Source organism: Ochotona princeps, chromosome 28 (genome assembly GCF_030435755.1).
Source record: "Ochotona princeps isolate mOchPri1 chromosome 28, mOchPri1.hap1, whole genome shotgun sequence".
In the NCBI taxonomy this organism is placed as follows: domain Eukaryota; kingdom Metazoa; phylum Chordata; class Mammalia; order Lagomorpha; family Ochotonidae; genus Ochotona; species Ochotona princeps.
Window position 1 is genome coordinate 4,473,417 of NC_080859.1, and position 20,950 is coordinate 4,494,366.

At 42.9% G+C, this 20,950-nt stretch overlaps 1 protein-coding gene across 2 annotated transcripts in view; it reads right to left on the reverse strand.

Moving 5' to 3' along the window:
- EDIL3 (EGF like repeats and discoidin domains 3) overlaps positions 1 to 20,950 on the reverse strand; it is a 287,743-nt gene that overhangs the window by 108,575 nt on the left and 158,218 nt on the right. For both annotated transcript variants that reach the window (XM_004586218.2, XM_058656184.1), the window contains one exon: positions 19,832 to 19,945. In XM_004586218.2, coding sequence (XP_004586275.2) covers positions 19,832 to 19,945 — 114 coding nt within the window. The remainder of the gene's footprint in view (positions 1 to 19,831; positions 19,946 to 20,950) is intronic.

Sequence of the window (20,950 nt, forward strand, 5' to 3'; positions counted from 1 at the left end):
ACAGTGAATGGAGCCTAAGAATGCACACTGGGTGACTGGCTCATTGCAATCTTAGACACACTCACAGTATGTGTTCACGCACAAAAACACAAAAACCGAAGGCAGTGTTTGCCATGTAGAAGACGGATAGTTTGTACCTGAGAGTGGTGTGATCTGAGAAGTACTTGGGGCTGGGACAGGAAACGAAACTTCTTGCAAATGAATTTTAAGTAAGCCCTGTAATCACCACCACCTAAGCTCTGCTGTCTTTCTTGATCCCAAGTTCTATATTTTGGTGGTATCTCCAGTCCATGGTTGGGACACAGACACAATCTTCATAATATACACTGATTAACCAAACATCCCTAAACACAGAAGCCCCAAACAAAGATTTCCATGTTATAGTTAGAGTGGCTTTGCTGGTCTTGCAAGAGGTTAGTTAAGCAGCACAACATTCTAAAGAAGAATAAACCACTCAAGTAGAGAATGCTTTACCAAATCTACAAGACGACAATTCTTGGAGGATTTAAGAGAGTAACAATTTTATTACAAACTTACAGCCTCTTAGACAGTACTCATTCCATAAAGGTTCCTATCAGATCTGGCGTACAATGTGATAAACATGGACCTGTCCAGAGAAATGGGAAATTTTACTTTTGCTTCTTCTGAGAGTTAGTTGCTATCTAAATTTAAAGAAAACCCTGAGTTATGGGGCATCACGGCTCAATATTTACTTCTTGTGGGACTGTATGCACAGCCAAGAAGGAAAACCTCTAGAATTTGGATCAGGACTACCTGCTGATACACATAATACATTTTAAACAAGTAAAGGTATTTAAGAGTCTTAAACCTAAACTTCAAATCTCCTACAGCTAAAGTAAGTCTGAAACATCAGTTATGTTCAACAAACTATTCACAATGGGATAACCTGCTATTTTCAGGAATATTGCAACAGAATGCATTATTCCTGTGCAGTTCAGTGTAACCATGAAGCAAATAAATATACTTCTTACAAAGATACATCTAAAAATGAATGATGCAGCAATAAATGATGCCTAAATACTTCTGGGACTTTGGGAGGAAAGCAGTTTCACATTTCTCTCTCTCTTTGGAATTAGAATAAAAGACCAGGTTCTCTAGCAACATTTGTTACGGATATTGGATAGCTCACCATCGCCCACCTCCCACCCCAGGTGTGTCTTTTCACAGGATTTACCAGGAAGCAGATAAAATCACAAACATCAAATAACATATGGTCCTTGATCCCAAAATGAAGACAGCATAATTGATTTCTTAAAAATCCTATAAACTAAGTGATTAACTTTTCTTAGCAATCATGTTTTTTTTTTTCTTGACAAATGTTTCAGAAAATACTAAAACATGATTTTCTAACTAAAGGACATAGTGGAGTCACTCGTTTTAAAAGTAAATAAATAAAAACACTGAACCAGGGAGGCCAATTTAACCTTACATTAGTAAGAAAAATATATCCTTAGTTGAAAATGTTTCATTAATCACCAAAATCCTGTTTAACTACAGAAAAACAAAAAAAGGACTACCTGTGCAAGCTATCGATTACTCAGACAGGGTTTTCTGATAATACATACTCGCTATCAATACAATTCAGCTAAATCAAAATTGCAACGACAGAAAGGAGATAGGAACACTCTGTTTCCTGCTTATGGATCTAACACTATGTTGCTTCACCAGATGATACAACATGCGAATGTGGGCCATCACTAACGTGACAACTCCTTACAGCACAGTGGTCATCTGTGATGTGTGCAGGGCACCTTATCAATGTCGGACAGTTTTCTATTACACCAGCTCCACTGTAATCTGTGTTATGGGTGTGGAGACAGAATGCTGGGAGACCAGGTCTGGGGCCTGCTGTGGACCGGGTGGCAGATGTGATGGCTGTGAATTATCCCAGGAGAGGAGTTTGTGCACGTGTGGGCTGGAGGACCACAGAGAAAGTACACAGAGGACACAGAGAAAGACGAAGAATGACTTCCAGATGACTTCCAGGTACTGGGATACTGCATTTACAGGACAGGTAAACCACGGGGTTAAGATTGGCTGGTTTGGAGGTGGGGAAGACAGGGGACATGACTGGGTCAGACCAGGACATATGCCCATGTGAGAGACCTGGGCTGGGCTAGCCAACATTGATCATAGCCCACTGGTACATAAGTAAGGTACAGGTGGATGGCCTGTCCAGCAGGTCTAGACCACAGCACGTGCCAGTGAGTGTTGGGGCGAGGGTGGGCCATGACACTAGGTGGTACACAAGAGACCTGGGTCTGAGGGCAGGCACACCCAGGAGTCACGTCTTGGGTCACCTAGGTGAGGTTTCTTGGGGGATTCCCCCCCAACTGAGCACTGCACTCAAAACTCCAACCATGGAGGAAAAAAAATCACAGGATCTGGTCTGACCATGAAGTGCATGTGTCAGAACTGGGCTTCCTTAATTGCTGAAACCTGTGCAGTGGATGGCATGTCCAGATACACATGGGGGACATGACAGCTCACTGAGGCCTGCAGAGGACACCTAATGCCGTGGCAGAGGATGCATAACTCTCTGGCCAAGCTTTGACAGCAAGAGAGACTCTGAGGTGGACCATGTCAGCCAATGGACCTTGGGAGGAATTCCTCAACCTTGGAGCAATGAAATCAACAGCATCTCAGAGCTCTTGGAACCACTTGAGCAGCAACCTCGGAGCCTGCTCCACACTGGGGAGCCCAGGATGACATCGAGGGGCTGTGCCCCATACCGGGTACTGATACGATTAGACTCTTCTTCCCTCCCTTCTTTCCCCAGAAAAACTAATGGAAGCATTTGTCTGTCTCATCTACTTTTCCCCATAACTCAACTTTCCCCACCCTAACTAGTGCTTCACACAGGCATATGTCCTTCTCAACAACGTAAAAACCATCAAAAATAAAATAAATTTATGTAAAAAATGGTATGGAGGCAAATGCAGACCTAAGGGTCCCCACCCTGAACAGAGCTCATTAGAGCCAGCAGGAGCCCCAGCACTTGGGCCATCATCTGCTGACCCCCATCCTCCAGCTGGGAGCTGGATGGCAAGCAGAGCAGCCAGCACTCAAACACGGGATGGTGGTATTGCAGAAGGCGGCTTTGCCTGCTGAATCACAATGCCACTTCCTGGGTCTGAATTCTTACACCACCCACCACTTACCAGCCATATGGCCTTAGTGAAATCTGCTTCAATCTTCCAGCAGTTCTTTATTAATCCAGTTTCTGAATTTTTCTGTACGGTAGGGTGAAAAAAATGCCAATGCTAACCCAATATATTTGCCAGTTAAACAACAGTATCTCTAGGTTGGAGTCAGATAACTGTGTCTTGTAAAGCTCCAGGCTGAGAGCCACTGTGAGCCAAGGCTGAGCGCTGCGGGGGGATGGGAGGAAGCCTACACCACAGGGAGAATAGAGCTCAACCTACGTGCTTGTTCTGTAGGCTGGAGAAAACACGTGCTGAAGGCACTGTCAGGAATATGGGAACCCACAGCCTAGGAAGGACCTGTTAGCTCTGACATGGGAGTAGGAAACAAAGCTGAAGAATAAACATTCACGTACAGGATAGATTCATCTACACGGTGACTGCCTAGAGACCCAAGCCTTCGCCATGAGCCTGCAGTTCAGACAAGTTGGACGAGCATTTGTTTTTTGTTAAAGGGGTGGGAAGAGCACAGCAGCTGCTCACATTTCTCATGTAAAATGTCCTTCAAGCACAACTACCAACACGCACATTAGCACAATTATTAATCATGCACAGTCGCTGAAAACCATTCAAACTATGTCACTTGGCGTTTCTTTAATACTCATTCATTATCAGATATTTCTGTCACAGAAGCATTCAAATTGTCAGATAAAACTCCCTGCCTGGGGGAAATATAAACCATGGCTTCTTGTAATGAATGAAAATAAAATGATTCCCCATAGCAAATACTGCCAGACTCTCTGGAAATAAAATGACTAATTAAATAATCTTTTAAAAGATGCCTGTGTCTGGCAGGTACTTTTGTCATTGTGGCAAAAAATGGGGATCTCTTATTTAAAAATTTTTTTTTCTCATGATCATACTTTTATAAGCCAGGTAGGATCTTGGAAATGCATCTTTATAGTCGAGCCGTCCCCCTCTAGCAGCTGAGTATCTGCACAATCTTGTCTTCGGAACAAACTCAAGCGAGGGTGTAGGTGCTGCTCACTGTGATATCACAGACACCTCATGTCATAATCAAGAATCAGTACCAAACCATCCACCCCAACCCCACACACACCAAGTGGACAGCCTGTAGTTCCCCTACCCCTGGCACATCCTTCTGTGTGTCATCTTGACCTATTTTCAACCAAACATGGCACGTTTGCAAGAGGAGTGCCAGTGTTCACTTCCTGCAGACTTCCATGGGTGTTAAGGATAGCGTCAGGGAAGCAAGCATGGCATGCCCCTTGGCACCCAGCCAGCTTATTTTCATGACCTGATGTTTAAGATACATGAAAACCGGGTACAGAGACGGATTCTCAGGAAGTACCATAGAAGGAAGGCAAAATCAAAAGGCGTTTCCAGAAACAGACAAACAAAAATAGGAATGCTTTTAAGAGATGTGCACCTTTGCCCAGGGGTTGTTAAAATCACAGGCTGAAAACATTTAGTAGAGATTGCAACATGACTTCTTGGTTGACCTGGGCCTTTCATGTTGATCCAGATGCCAATGGTATGACAAATATACACCCAAGATCTCTTAAGAGCCCAGAGGTCACTCTTCTGAAACGATCAACCGCAGCTCTCAGGGCCTGGCTGACCACTGGTTGGGAATGTGATGCAAGGAAGATCTTCCATTACAACACTTCTCAATATAATGCCCAGAGATTGGGGCTCTGGAGCGAAGTAAAGTGAGGGAGAGAAAAAGGGAGAGAGATAGGGAGAGTGGGAGGGATGGAGAGAGGCATAGAGAGGGAGAGAGAAAGAAAGAGAGGCAGAAAGAAAGAGAGGCAGAGAGAAAGAGAGAGATGCCATCCATGCAGCTCTTTATAATGAAGAGATGTATAATCCTTCATGAACAGGTCTGACTATCCTGACAGCTGCTGCAGATAAAATATACTAAACACTAGATTAAAAATAACATAAGACATCAGTATCGGAATAAAGTTGGTACTGGGCAGCTTATTTCCACAAAGCCTGTGATTTCGGTGCAAAGATTCCCAGGGGGTTCTTTCATTATTTCTACAGAGACCATGGGGAGGGGAGCTGCCAGGGCCTCACAGGTCACTGAAGCTGTTTTAAAAATGCAGAATCCACATTCTGATAGTCTTATGGATGTCATCTGTGTACGTAAAGCTTACTGAAGGGGGGCGCTGTTCCATGCTGTGCACTCCAGTGCGTCCTTGCTGGACAAGTCCTCACCTGAGAGTCTGGGTCTGCTCTCTGTAATGTGCTTGTTCCCTTACTGTCTTACTGGCTGGCAAAAGTAAAACAAAACAAAAAAACAAATAGGCGCTGATAAGCGATCCAGAAGTTTCTGTCTCAAAAACTACAGAGCAACACAGTATTTTGAAGTCAAGCTACAAACTAACGCTATCGTCATGAAACCTGCTGCCGAAGTGTTTCTCCCTTTTCATCCTCCTGGTACAGCCACAGCTTAGAACCGTAATGCCTGTACTACTGCCTCCTGTTTCTCCACCAGTCCCTCTCCCCGCCCGATCTCATCCATACAACCCAGAAACAAATCAAAAGGAAAAAAAAGTTCTCAGAAAATCCTACAATTTCACTCTCCTGATTACGAATATACTATAAAGATTCCTCCCGGTTGCCTGAAACTCCCTTCCGCCCGAGCAGTTCACAGCCACGCATGAAACGCTGTGGGCTCTCATCCCTCTCACACTCCTTCCCCTTGCAGAAGTCATCCTGTCTGTTCTGGTGTCCAAACAGAGGCTTAGCCTGCTGGTGCCCCACACAGCACTGCAGGCGCGTGTGGATACATACAGCCTTTCCCCCTCATTAGGATCTAAGTTCTTCCAGAACAAAGTTCTCTTCCCTGCCTCCTTGCCCTGCATCTTGAAGAGACCAGCACGGGCTTCCCGACTCGACGCCTTCTATAGCTTTATTGTTCCTCTCTCTTGCTGTTTCGTGTGTCTCTTCAGGGTAAGAAGCATGTCCACACCACCTCTGACTAGAAGGCCCGTTGTGCCACAGAGTGCCTTCTTTATGTAACAATCTTCAGGTAGACTGCGCAAGCAGAGGTGTCAACATCCTCAAATGTGAGGTTACCATTTCAAGAAGTATCATACCATAAATTGAGCAGTATAAAATGGCTCAAATTCCAAGGCAACTTTCAGCATTTTTCCCTGTTACTCCATCCGGTGCCTTGTGTCCTAACCCTGCATTGTATTGACACTGGTTGCAATCTGGTTCTCCACAGCCTTTTAAGCATGCAACAGTCCACAGATTGAGCACAGAGCAGCAACTCAATATTCACTTGCACATAAACTTACATCTTCCTAGTGTGTTTCTCTTGGCTATATAGTTCCAAGGTTCATTATCTGTCTCAACAGAACAAAAGGCAAATGTGAATGAAATGAATTGATAATATTTATTCTGCACACCTTGCAGGCATTATAAAAAGTTATGTTTCACTTTGCATTTCCCATAAACATGGCTAATTAATAACAGGAATTATTGTTAAATGTAATTCTTATATGTTTAAGCTTCTATCTCTTTGTTAGGCTTGAGGTGAAATATTAATAAAAAGGAAAATTGCTTGAGCTGGTAATGCAAGCAGCCTTATAGACAATTTACTTGGCTAGCCAGCTTCTGAAATTTAAAAAAACTGTGTGTGCTGTGATATTCTGGGGAGTTGGGGAACTGTGACGAGAATGTAAAACAGCATCCCTGTTTTAGTTATATGCTGTTTAAAGGCATACGCCAATAATATAATGCTTTTTTCATTTTTTCCCTCTGTTCAAGTTCAGTTTTAACTTCAGTTCAATGTGTCCAGTTGTCTGTCCATTGCATGTAAATTGTGATGGCCCATTTTCTTTTGTTACATCAATTAAAACAGAGGAAGGCCACTTGCTATCTCAAATTCCCAGCAAACTCAGATCTTAGCTGCCTAACTGCCCGAGTATGTCGACTGTCAATTTCCCCTTGTAAATATCTGACAGATGTTACAGAGACAAGGACATTAAACACACCAAAGGGATCATGTCTCTTTACAAGAAACTTCAGTCCCGAAAAGGCATTTGGCCAAGCAAACATGACACCAAGACATGTTCCAGAAAGAATGAGGCCACCACAAAGGGTCAAGGCCATGTGAGAAGACTTGGGTGGTATGTTGCATGAGCTAATTTGATTCTGTTTTGAGCAGCCAGTCAAAACATGAGCTTCCACGTATACACACCCACATACAACTTCTCTAGCTAGGAAAAGGTGTTTGATACTAAGAGTCACTCAAAACAAATGAAATGCCATCGGTTTTCCAAATGGAGACTCACAGATGAGATTCCCCTTGGGAAATGACGTAGAGACACTTGGCAGAAATTATCTGCAGGCTAATGGGGTGTCAGAGAGCAATTTTTCTCCCTATTAGATTAAACTGACAAATTCTATTGAGTGGAATTTTATGCATTCCTTTGCAACATCTGCAGGCTAATCACGCCACGCTTGTTGTTGTTGCTGCTGTGTTTTGTTTTCACTCTGAGGTACAGCATGTAACATGCAGGTTTAGAATCAGTTAGGATGCGTCAGCTGGAGTTCCAGCTAAGCCACCAGTTCCAGCGTCCAGCTAATGTGCATCCCGCGAGGGTAGTGATGAGTCCAGGAGCTGGGCCACCTCAGCCACACCGAGCATCTGGACGGAGTTCCTGGTTCCCAGCCTCAGCCTGGCTCAGCCCCGAGCACTCCGCGTATCTGGGCAGTGAGCCTGCCAACGGTACCTGCTCTTTTTTTATCCCCAGTCTTTTGCTTGCTGTCTCTCTGCTTCACAACTAAACCGATGGCATTTCATTTGTTTTGAGTGACTCTTAGTATCAAACACCTTTTCCTAGCTAGAGAAGTTGTATGTGGGTGTGTGTATACGTGGAAGCTCATGTTTTGACTGGCTGCTCAAACAAACTAAAACAAACAAAAAACCCCAATTTTTAAAGATCATTTTAGCACATGCAATTCCACCTATTTTAGGGGTTCCATAGGTTTCAATACATTGTGTGATGTATATATAAAGGTAAACACTGCTATTTCCTTGAATATTTAGCACTGCTTTAAAGTAAAAAAAAAAATTCAAATTCCTATATTCTAGTCTTTCTCTTTTTAGAAAAAAAAAGTTTTATTTATTTGAAATGCAGAGTTACATAGACAGAGATCTTCCTCTGCTGGCTCACTCCCCCATGGCAACAACAGCCAGAGGTGGCCTGGGCCGGGCCAAAGCTGGGAGCCAGGAAGTTTGTCCAAGTCTATCATGTGGTTGGTAGGGGCCCAAGTCAGGGGCGGCATGCTGCCTTCCCAAGCACATTAGCAAAGACTTGGATTGGAAGTGGAACAAGTGGGACTTGAACCAGCAGATGGGATGTTGAAGTCACAGCTGCTAGCTTAACGAACTACATCATAATGCCAACCTCTGATTTCGTTCTGATACAGAAATATACTTTATTACCTCTCTTCATACTGCTGAGCAACAGAGCACCAGACCTTCTTATCCCTGTCTAATGGTATCTTCTCAGCCACCGATCAATCTTTCCCGGCCACCCTTTGTCCCATGCCCCGTGAGCCTCTAGGAATCACTCTTTTTTAAACAACTGGAATTTCTGGGTTTATAGCAAACAGCACAAGACCACTCAATAGCTTTGCGGGAGCTTTGTGCAATGTTTTGCATAATGAATGAATTCACCAAAGTTTCTCCTACAAAATCTGACTAATCGAAAGGTTAAATATGTATAAAAAGCAAGTCATTTCCAATGCTAGAGAGAGGAGTTAAGACTGGATGTATAGGCTTTCTTCTCGGGCACAGTTAGACACGGGCTGCTGCCTGTGAGTTCCAGGAAATCTTTTCAAGCACATTTTTTAAGCACATCTACTTCACTATTTGTTGTTCATTAAGAAGGCCACCTCTGGTGAGTACTATTGTAACTGAGAAGTAGCATGACATTCGGCAGTGCCATTCCAACAGACAAGCAAGCAGAGTAAAAGGATCTGGAGCAGCACAGGTGGAACACGGGGATTCAATGTTTTCTCATCAATACAGATTCTTAACAGTCACCTCTTCACCTAGGCAGGCAGAATGGGTCTCTTCGGAGTGATATCCCAAAGGTCTCAGTATTAAGGGCCAGGTTTTAATGTATTTTGACATGCTACAGATATGGTCCAAAAACCACACAGGGTTGGATAAATACTTGTTTCCTCTTGTTTTATTCCAGTTGTAATGCCCAGGGGTTTTTGCAAACGTAACTGTCTTGGGGGAAAGAAGGGCAAGTCACTGAGGGAATCCTATGGGCTTGGGCTGAAGTCACGGCTGAGAGTAACTCTAGGGATGAGAGAATTCCGATAATTAAAAGAACTAATTCAGCAGTAGTGCTAGTTACATGTTTAGGGAGTCACCTGATGCTTTGAAACTGATGTGCACATCAACCTAAACCATCACCACGCTAACAGGTGAACAACTCCGGCCTTGGGCGGACTGAGTGCTCAGCATCACTTTATGTGCGGGGAGCTGATTCGGGGCAGTGGGCACCTGCTATTCATCTATATACCAGCTGATCTGGGGCAGTAGGAACCTGCTGGTTAACATGTGTCCCAGCTGTATTATTCCAAATCCATCTGTGGATAAGCCCACGGAAAACCAAATAACTAGCATGAATACAAACTTCTCCACAGACAATTCATTTCTTGAAACAACTGAAAAGGTCCTGGTGAAAGGTGGACTTTTGCTGTACAGGGCCTTTATTCAAGCAGATTGAGTCCACAGATGCTGGGCACAGTGACACTTTGTAACGCATGAAACAAAAAGCTAAGAAATGCAAGGAACAGGTCAAAAATTTTAAAATACACAATGAACCAACATATGGACTTATCTCTTCATATATTAAATATAGGTAGTGGCAGGTATACACTGTAAACTCACATTCAGGAGAAATGCAAATAAGTTTTCTAGATATTTGCGATAAAAATCTGAATTGAAAATATCTGCTTTTTCTTCCAATTGGACAGCAAGTGGCACCACTAATATTATGATTAGTTTTACATATATTTGCAATTTGTAAAAATTCTAAATTTTAGGCAGTCATATACAAAGAAAATGATTTTTTCTTTCTTCTAAAGGATGCAGACAGCTCTGTCCCCACTGCTCTGGGCATTCTGTTCCCAGAGTTTGAAACCGTCCACTGCAGTTACAGAGCAGACAGACAGGCACCCTGGTGTGCGAGTGCTCCACGGAGCTGACGCAGGAGTGGACTTAGAAATTTATTGTGGTTCAAAAAGAATTTAACTTCTGGTGTAGCTTTGTCCATGTATTTATTCTTACAGCTCGCATTTCCATCAAGTTTTTGAAAAACCTTTAAAACCTGTATTAATCCTTGCAGGAGAGTTAAACTGAAAACCATGAACATGGGTGGAATCCAAGAATAATTCTACTGCAAAATGAAGTGGCGTTATTAAGTTACTGCTGCGTGGCTACACGAGGCAGTATTTGGACACCAGTCATTTTATGGATACTTAAAACGCTGTGTGTCTGCTCATTGGGACAGCAGAAAATATAAAGTGGATTTTATTTTGAACCAACTACCACAAATAACTCTGGGCTTCTCAGAGCTAAAAACTGCAGTTTCAATTTCTTGGCATTTTGTAGCTAGATAATAGTTCTGTGTATTTATGGGCTTCCTTATATAACTGTAATTCTATCCATTTTTTCTTGTCAGTAGAGTTTATTTTCTGTCCCTGCCCCTGTTTTTCCTTGAGTTTTAGTATTGGATTAACAGACTTCGCCCTAGCTCTACTTCTTTTTATAGAACCATATTCCTCAAGTTCAATTTATTTTTAAGTTGGCTACTTTATGTGTCCATTCCCTTTAGAACTCTAAAAAGAAGGTGTATTATTGACCAGATAAAGCAATTAGGGTAACTTTTGTAAAATGTCTTAGGTCCTTGGTCCCCTCCATGGGCCTTTGGGGTTTAACACACGCTGCAAATGGAGCACACCACCACCTGGGAGGGGCAGCCCCGGCCTTTTCTCCTCACCTTGGCACCTGCTCAACTGCGAGCTCTTGCCATATACCACCTACCACAGTTGTGGAAGAGCCATTAACAGTTTGTGCCTCTGAATCTAGAAAAATCTTTCCTTAGGCCTCCATTTTCTTGGACAGCTCCCATTCCAGAAGTACTTATTATTTCTCAGTCTTTATCCATCTCCTATTTTCTGAGTTATTTCATTTTACCTTTTGCGCCTCTGCCAATGGGACACCCTTTGCACCTGCAGTATTCACACCCATTCTTCTCTTTACTGTCTCCCTCGGCAATGCCATCCAGCCTACCATGACCGGTTTTCATCTAACCTGTCAGATTAAACCTGAATGGATGCTTCTCTGAACTTCAATCCGCATTCCAGAAACTGGCTGTACCACTTTATCACAATGTCCCAACTGGATCTACACCTCAGTGCGCCCAAGCAGGAGAGAAACCTGCATCGCCCTGTCAGGTGGAGGAGATCGCCTTGAAGGTGGAAACTCAACAGCTGCAGCTGGCTCCTTGTCTAGCATGCTGCTCATGCTGCCACTTCCAAGTGGGCTGTGGAGTGCAGGAGCGGCGCGGCGTCATAAGCAGTTCTTGCTGTTATGAGCGGACTTAGCTCTGTAGCTGTCAGTCCATTTCACTACACCTCTGTGACTTCCTCCAGTGGTTGGGGATGCCAGTACACTTCACCAAAGTGTTTCTCAACAGTTTGGGAAATCATGCCAACATTTGGGAAACTTTGCACGCTTGGTGAAAGAAAGATCAGGAACCATCTACGGCCTTCTGCCTTCCTGCTCAGCAGTGTGATGATAGCAGGGGTCACCATGCCACGTGTCTGTGATGCTCCATCTTTAAACAACCACACACTACGGTAAACCCCAAGATTTCCTGAGTAACCAAAGTGGGCCATGCCCACGTGTGAAGGATGTTCACTTGTCCCAACACCATACGTTAAGCATGTTCAAATTTCCAGTCCTAGAACGACTTCTAGCTTTGGCCAAAGGTATTTTTTTTTTCCTTCTGATTTCTTATATTGAATATAATTCACTAGGAAATCTCTTCCTTTTGTACAAAGGCAAATGCTCAGAGACGATTGAAAAGACTAACATTTTCAATCTGAGAAAAATATAGTATTTTCAATCATTCACTACATTTTACGAGCACTAAATTGAGTTGCACTGCTCCCAAGCTATTCTCATCTTCCAGAGCTTCTTTTTTGTCTTTGAGTAGGGAAATGACAGTGGGATTTTTAGTTTTAGTTTAGGGAACAAATGCACGACTATTTTATAACCCATGCACTTATATATTTTAGCACATAATACCTATATCGACATGACCTGTACATCAGGAAGACCTTACTGGACTTTTCAGCAATTATTTGTAATCAAATATGAAACTGCCCGGCAAGGTGAATCTGATTCCATATTTAGAAGTGTTTAACAAGTGCTAAGGGGGTCTTTGTGAGCATTTTGGAGATATTTCTCTCCTTTTCCTTTATTCCAACATCATGTTCAGCTGCAGTAGGTGAAGTCTGCTCAAAACTAGCGGGAAACATTTGGAAAAACATTCCCAGAAGCAACTGCCTGTAGATGCTACTTCAGTGTCAGGCAATCAAAACCGAGTTGCCACTGAGTCAACTTTTTTTGCGTTTCTCGTGGCATAGATTTCATCCTACAGAGTGTGTTACTCATTCTCACCTTGAGTGCTCTATTTTAAAAATTTTTTTAAACTACTGTCACATCTTTAAAGCAGTGTAAGAAAGTTAAAATAATTATTCATATTTAAGTAGATATGGCTGTGGTCATTTACATTCATATTTTTACATGTTCCTGGATATATCTGAAATACTATGTGTCTTAGATTTTATATTAGAGTATTGATACTATAAAACTTACATGAAACTGAGCAGATTTATTCATTTTTCCTTATGTGCACAAACGATGCCAGTCTGAGGCAAACTATCTCCCTGCTTTAGACAATGGACATTTTAATGTGTTTCAAGTAGAGTAAAATATCTTACATTAAGCGGTGTTTTCAGACAAAAATCTTATTATTCACATGTGTCTAAAACAGAATAAAACTAGAAGTAGAGTTAAATTCCTATCCTTGTTTCCCTTGCACTTATTACAGCCTTTAAAGAAAGTCTAATTTCCGCTTAAAAAGTCCACTATGGTTGCACAAAAGCAGTTTATAGGATGAGTTTTAACATACGGAATCTCATTTGCCACGAACTGCTCAGAACCTCAAAGTAGAGCATGTTGGCTCCATGTTGTATATGCCTTGAAGGTAAATGCCCATCTTAAAGTTGGCACTACAAGATGACTAAACAGCCATCTTAACTCCCCGGGAGACATTAAGATTTAATCTTACAGGGGGGGCCTGTGTATCCTTCAGGATCCTGTGCCGCTCTTCCGAGATGCTCTTAGCTCCTCCTTTCTTCTTGCTCAGGGAGCCACTACACCGTGGCTCTGAGCTCCGGGGTCACTTCCCTCAACTAGGCGAGCACAACAGGTGCCCCCTCAGAATTCTCTCTTCCTCCCTTGTGGCACTCCTGGTGCCCTGTAATTAGATACCAAGTAATCCTTGCTTTTCCTGGGAGAGTGACACTAAATTCATTTTGCTTACTACTGGTGAATAAAAGGATTCATTTTAATAAGCCCTTAAAAATTTGGAAATACATATGCTAAGAAAAAGACTCAAATTTGTGGCAAGTTTATTTGATCGTGATTCAACCGACTAATTATAATATTGAAGTCCATATTTTTCCCACATTTTTTTCTTATTAAGCTCCTAGGTATTTCTTGTTTTCACTTCTTTGTAAATACCTCTGACCTAAACATCCTGTTTTCTATGGGGACTTCTTTCTTTTCTGCACTTGGGTCTCAGCGGTAGCTGCACCACCTAGTATAAAGCTGTCACCTGGGTGTCTTGTTCATGCACAGTGGGCTAAGCCACTGCTCATAATGCTAGCATCCCCTACCAGGGAAAGCCCTGGCTGCTCTGCTTCTGATCCAGTTCCCTTAGCGCACACCTGACAAGGCAGCAGGTGGTGGAGAGTAGCTGGGAACTCGCTACCCAAACGGGAGACCCAGGCCTGGCTATGACAGCCATTCAGGGAATGAGCCATAGATAACAAGCTCGCTTTCTCTGTCTCTGTCTCCCTACCTTTCCCTTCTCGTTTCCTGTTCTCTCCCTTCTTTTCGGCCAGTTTGCCTTTATGTTAAATAAATATTTAAAAACCTCAACTCTGATGATCTCTATAGGATAAAAAAGAAAAGATACTGGAATTACCCACTATTCCACTATCTGCTCCCGTTTGCAACTTAGTAAAATACTGATCAAGTAATACTGACAGCTTACAATAATCAGAAACATACAAGCACAGATAAAGAGAGGAAAGTAGGTTTTCATGGGCTCAGAAATATAGTATCACAGTTAAAATGAAAAACCTACAGTAGCCCCTTTCTCCTATTTGATATCAGTAGGATAGAGAATGTTTGTTTGAACTTAAGTTGATGCCCTTATGTTTATGACGTGAAAGGCACTATTGCTCACGGGTTTGCTACTGTTCTCAAACATACACAATGAGTTTTGGATGATGGGGAGGGTTGCTTGAGCATCTAATGAAATTTAAAAATACACAAAATGAAAAGTGGGGTACACTTCTATTAACTTTTCAAGTAACTCAAAATACATGTGCCTATTTGTGTAAAATTTACCAACAAATAGAACTCTGATGGCTTTATCGATCCCATTTATGGAGGAACAACCTGAGGAGGAGACGGCACAACTAACGCGCCAAAGACATAAAGCTGCCAACAGATCCGAACAAGCATCCCTTCCCCCCAGTGCAAGGGTTTTCTGGGGTTACACCACCTGACACAGCCTGCCACGGCAGGCTCCTTGTTAGTACTACGGGTTCTGCAGCTGTGCCGTCTGGGATTAAGACTCTACTTTAGGGTTCACTTGCGTCCGGAGGCGACGCCTGTGACTCATGACTCAACCACTCAGCAGCTCTGAGTTCCCTTTTGATGTAATCAGAAACAAACTGCACCCACGACACTGGGAGCAGAGGGGATTAAAACATGTGAACGTTAAAGGAAATTTAGGACAGTGCTCATCACACGATAAAATCCAAAATTAAAATCAACACTACTGAAAAGCTTGCAACTATTTGAAACTCAACCCTTACAAAGGCAACAGTTAAAATGTCGAGCATGTAAAAACATTCATGACAGTGTTTATTTCACTACAAAATGTTTTAGCCAGTCTCCCTCATACAGCCTGCACTTAGGTAGATACGCTCAGCGCCACACACTGGCATCAGAACATATATGTAAACCTATGTACTGTATCCGCACTGTATGCAGTATCCTACGCCGGTTCATAATGAAAGCTTAAAGAATTCTGGCTGAGCTCCAAAAGGAAGAGCTGGAAAGAGTTAATTTTCACTATGTATTCGGATGTTATCCCCTTTTGCCCTAATTACTTCAAACCCAGAATTCTTAAAGGGCTGTGCCTGTATCTAAGTGATCTTTAAAACAAAAACAACTTGGATACTGTAACATTTGGCAACCTCATTTTATCCTCAGCTGCAGATTCTCCTTCTTATTTTTAACAAACCCTCTGAAACCACCCAAGTCTTCATTCTTTCTGGCTAACAGTGTGGGGATGCTGCAGGATAAGAGGTCCCTTGGTAACTATCTTAATTTCCAGAAGTAGTATCAGTGATGAAAATGAATTTGAGTGCCATTTCTGAAATTTAATCATGTCACATTTAAACACCCAAGAGGCAAATAGATATGGTTGTTGTGGGTCCCATAAGTGAAAACAGTCCTAGTTATGTTCAGATTAGTTCATTCAAGTGCCATCCATTTCTATTGCATTCATTTTAGTTTAAACATCATGTTCTGAGAAGCATACGTGGAAAAGCATATCTTATCTTTTGAGAACAGCTCTCTCCTTGCAGGTCAGCATCCTTTCCCTTCCCAAGATGTTTATGAAAACGGCTGTCCACTCAGGGGACGTCCACTTAAAAGTAACAGGAGGGTTTTGGGGACAGGAATGGGGGCCCCTGTAGAGCTGCTGAAGGTGCTTGCTACATCCCATACTGGTACCTGTGCATGTCCCAGCTGCCCCACCTCCAATCCAGCTCCCTGCTAGAGGGCAGTAGGGGATGGCCCAAGTGCCTGGGTCTCTGGTACCCACAGAGGGTGAAGTTCCTGGCTTTGGCCTACGCTGTTGCGGCCATCTGCAGAGCTGACCTGTGACTGGAAGTTTTCTGCCTCCTTTCTCCATAACTCTATCAAGTAAGCCACTCTTCAAAAAACATGTTTTAAATAAAAGCAGCATGAGAATCCAAATTTCGATCTTCATTACGAGAAGCGATGTAATGCTACGACGAATTCAGCAATAACAGCAAAGAATGCTCACATATCCATCAAAAGTAAAATACATTTAAAGTAAAAATGGTAAAATTTCATCAAGCCTCCTATAATAAATGAAACATACAATTAAAAAATAATTGAGCCGGCTAAAATAAGTAGTTGTATGACTAATATCTAGAAATTAAAGTTGGAAATATATTTTAATCACAGGTATTATTGATTTGAAGTATCTTTAAACACAATTAGAAAATAATTAATGGGAAATTATGGGTAAATTTCTTGCCAGGTATGAAGAGATTCATTATTAGCATTTAAAATATGATGTTGCCTTTGAAATGGTCATGGCTGATTGATCTGTATAATTTGGACCCCAATTGTGCATCAGATAACACAAAATTAGATATATATTCTTCATAAAATAAAAGTGCATATTAAAGACATAAAGAACTGTTCATTTTGGAATATTTATTAAAGCAAAATCTCAGTTAAATATCTTGCTTTTAGTTCTTTAACTGAAAGGAATATACATATTGAAGGTTTTCAAACTGTGCTGCATCAGTAATATCCAAAATGTCGTCCACTCCTATTGGATGACCAGCTTAAAATTTCAAGGCTAGTAAATCATGAAGGAAAAGCAAAAAGGGGATTGGAACCTAGATGAGCAAATCCACCTGTGCAGCAGAAAAACATTATTAGCCAAATCATGGCTTTTAAGTGTTGCAGACCTGTTAGCAATGGCAGCTGCCCATGTGACAACATCCCTATGTGCTGCTGGTCACTGGAAATGGACCCGACCAGGAAGGGAAGGCAAATGGGGTTGGAGAGTGTGCAAGGACACCGCTTCCTGCTCTGCGGCCTGAACGGTTCCCTCTTGGGCTCCTCAACCCAAGCTCTCAACTGAATGCCCAATCTTCCATCCCCTGTGGCTGTGCACCAGGTTCCCTCCCAGGAGGCCTACACATGTAAACATCAGTTCTTCCTGAACTACCCCCAAAATATGACTCATCCCCAAACAGACGCCTCACAACATAGGGCCTAACCTCTAAGAATTCCCCTGTGAGTTGCATCTCCAGCCACGGATCCTGAGGGTCAGAGTGGGCCTGACTATGTCAGCTTTCCTCTGGGCTTTGTGTCATGTCAAAGCTCCAACCCAGGCGTTGTGATAAGCTTTGCCAGAGTTCCAGGGTTTCCTGGAAGAGTTGATTCCCAGACCTGTTTTTGCTGCATGTTTGACTAATAGACACTGGCACTCGTTTTGTTTTGATCACATTAACAGGATGTTCATTTGCAGACATCTTGCAGGTGCTTGTAGTAACACAACTTTTAGGTCTGCTTGGGAAGCCACTTTCAAATTCACAGGATATGCAAATGCATGCTGCAAATGTTGAGCCCAGGATGCAGCTGGGCAGGGAGAGCTGAGCCTGACTTGGAGCTCACTTGGTGAAGCGGAAGCGCAATGCTTCATGGGCAGGTGGCCTCAAGGACCCGTCTGCAGCTCCTTTCTGCTGCTTGGGGCAGGAGGGGCCTGTGTTCTCTTGGCTTCTACGACTTGCTCCTTTCCACACACATGTTTCTTGAAGCTTTCTTCGTCTAGTCATGTCACTGAGCTTTGCCAATTACTCAAAGCCTAAAACGTGCCTTTCCCCACCCAAGATTTGTTTCTGATATTCAGACTCTGGCTATTTTAATGCAATGTTGCAGGGTTAGGGTGATCAGTATGCTGTTTTGAGGCTATAACACATACATATACATATATATTTAAATAAATTATATATATATATATATATGTATATATATATATATATATATATATATATATATATATATTAATGTAACAGCAAAATTCTCAATTTTAAGACCAGGACTAAAGAGAAAGGAAGAGGGGACCCATAAGGATACAACTGGTACTATGACTTAACTAAAAGGGAGGGACTGAGTGTATGTGTTTGAGACAGAGACGAGCATGGCGAGGGAGAGAGGATGGTGGCACGTGTTCATTGCCATCTGAACTCTTAGAGGGAAGCATTCTGGCTCAAGAACACCTGCATTCCTCCTGGCTCTCCTTCGGTCCCTCTTCTGCGAGAGCTTCGGCCGACCACGTCCCACAGGTGTCCTACTTTCCACAACTAGATCCTCATGTGTATGTGTGTTTTGAATTTGCATGATGCTGTGATGTTCAGAGTGTATCCCGTGCATCGAAGTTGAGGCCTAGGAAGCAGTTTCCACAGCGCCCAGCAATCATGGGGTTCTATCCTTAGTGTTCTCAATAGCAGGTGCTTCAGCCTCGTTTGGGCTCCATCCAACAACTCAGGTCCTGTTAACTGCTTGCTCAATCTTGTTTACTTTTTTTTTTAAAGACTTATTCATTTTATTACAGCCAGATATACACAGAGGAGGAGAGACAGAGAGGAAGATCCTCCGTCCGATGATTCACTCCCCAAGTGAGCCGCAACGGGCCGACACGCGCCGATCCGAAGCCGGGAACCCGGAACCTCCTCCGGGTCTCCCACAAGGGTGCAGTGTCCCAATGCATTGAGCCGTCCCCAACCGCATTCCCAGGCCACAAGCAGGGAGCTGGATGGGAAGTGGAGCCGCCGGGACCAGAACCGGCACCCATATGGGATCCCGGGGCCCTCAAGGCGAGGACCCCAGCCGCTAGGCCACGCCGCCGGGCCCAATCTTGCTTACTTTTAAAGGGTCTAGCTTTATGCTTCTGCGCCAACACTTCAGGTTAGTCATTGCTCTATTGTTCCATCCCACCTGGAAAGATGTCTATGCATGTATGTCACAATAGTCCCCATTTATTTTTTAAATATCATAGTTGAAGGGAAAGCGAAAGAGGGGAACTGATTCTCAGGTTCCCAAGAAGACAGAGCGACAAGTTCCTGCTGACAGGTAGGTGAGATCAGCTGCACCCTCCATCATCACCACCTTTGATCTGGGACCCATGATCTCTGACTCCTATGTCCTGTTGACTCCAAATAGCTCACCTGGTGGTGTGAGTGGAAGTCACACACATACTCAAATGCAAGCAACAGCTTCACGGGAGACCTTGGGCTAGGACACTTGAAGACCCCACAGCATGCATTGACACCAATGACACCAGACACGCTGTAACCTTCTCATCAGTCGCACAGTCCGGACGCAACTGGAGTTGACTTTGGCCAGGATTCCTCAGTAAGTGGAGGGGACAGGGATACAATGACAGGTGTGTGGAAGTACTTACTATATTGGCAATTCCTTCCCATGAATTCACCCGGACACTCGCAGGAGTAGTTGGCCACGAGGTCTGTGCAGATGCCACCATTTCTGCAAGGCTCAGCTTCACATTCATTGATGTCTGAGGAAGAAGGAAAACAGGACGACGACTGTTGATTTACAAAGTTTAGACGCTGGAAGTTTTGGAGCATTTCAAATTAAAAAAATTCAAATGTCATTCCGTATCATGCACGGGCATCTGTGTGTGTACCAAAGAAATAATTGCTTAGAGCCAACTACTTACAAATGATTAAAGTAAGTTCTAATAAAACTGAGGATCCAGATGAAAGACCAACAGAACAAAACCAGTTTTCAGTTCTGAAAACACATATGGCTAGTTTGGAAAATATACAGTGTATCCTTAGAGTTTAATCAAATTAACCCTGAGAGAGAGATGAATTGGTTTCACTTACACATTCTAGAAACCTTGCCACAGCACCAACTGCCAATTAGCACATCTCATTTAATCTTAATTCATTAAAATTCTGACAACGATGTTTTAGTTTCTAAATACTTCGTCTTTGATGAATACGATGAGAAGCAAATTAGTTAATCGTTAATGCTCGTTACATGCAAAGTATAATAAATGCAAATGATGATCACTTCTTAATCACTTTCAAGGGTTTCTAAAGTTAGGATGACTAAGGGGACATACCTTTGATTTACCACCATTATACCTGATTCAAAATCATATGAAATAGAAAACATTCAGGAAAGTATACTTAATTCCCATTATAACCTTGGACAACAGAGAAAATGCACATGGTTTTGAATGCAGAAAGAAGCAATGACTAGTTCAGTCGGCGTTCACCACTGATGTTGGAAACGGCTGCTTGTAAGCACTGCACCACATGAAGTTCCATGGGAGCCCTTGAAGCTACCTACTGGAGAACATTCTTTGGTCCCATCTCTCTATCATTCAACCTGCCAAACTCCTTATCTACTCTGAATTCCATAACTCAACGTGATGCTGCATTTCTGTTTCGGAGCATCTCACCCAAGGCGCTGACTGGCACCTGTTTATCTGTGAGACTGCCCCTATCTCACCTGGTCCAGTGGTGAGACCCCAGGGGCAGCTCTGGCCCGG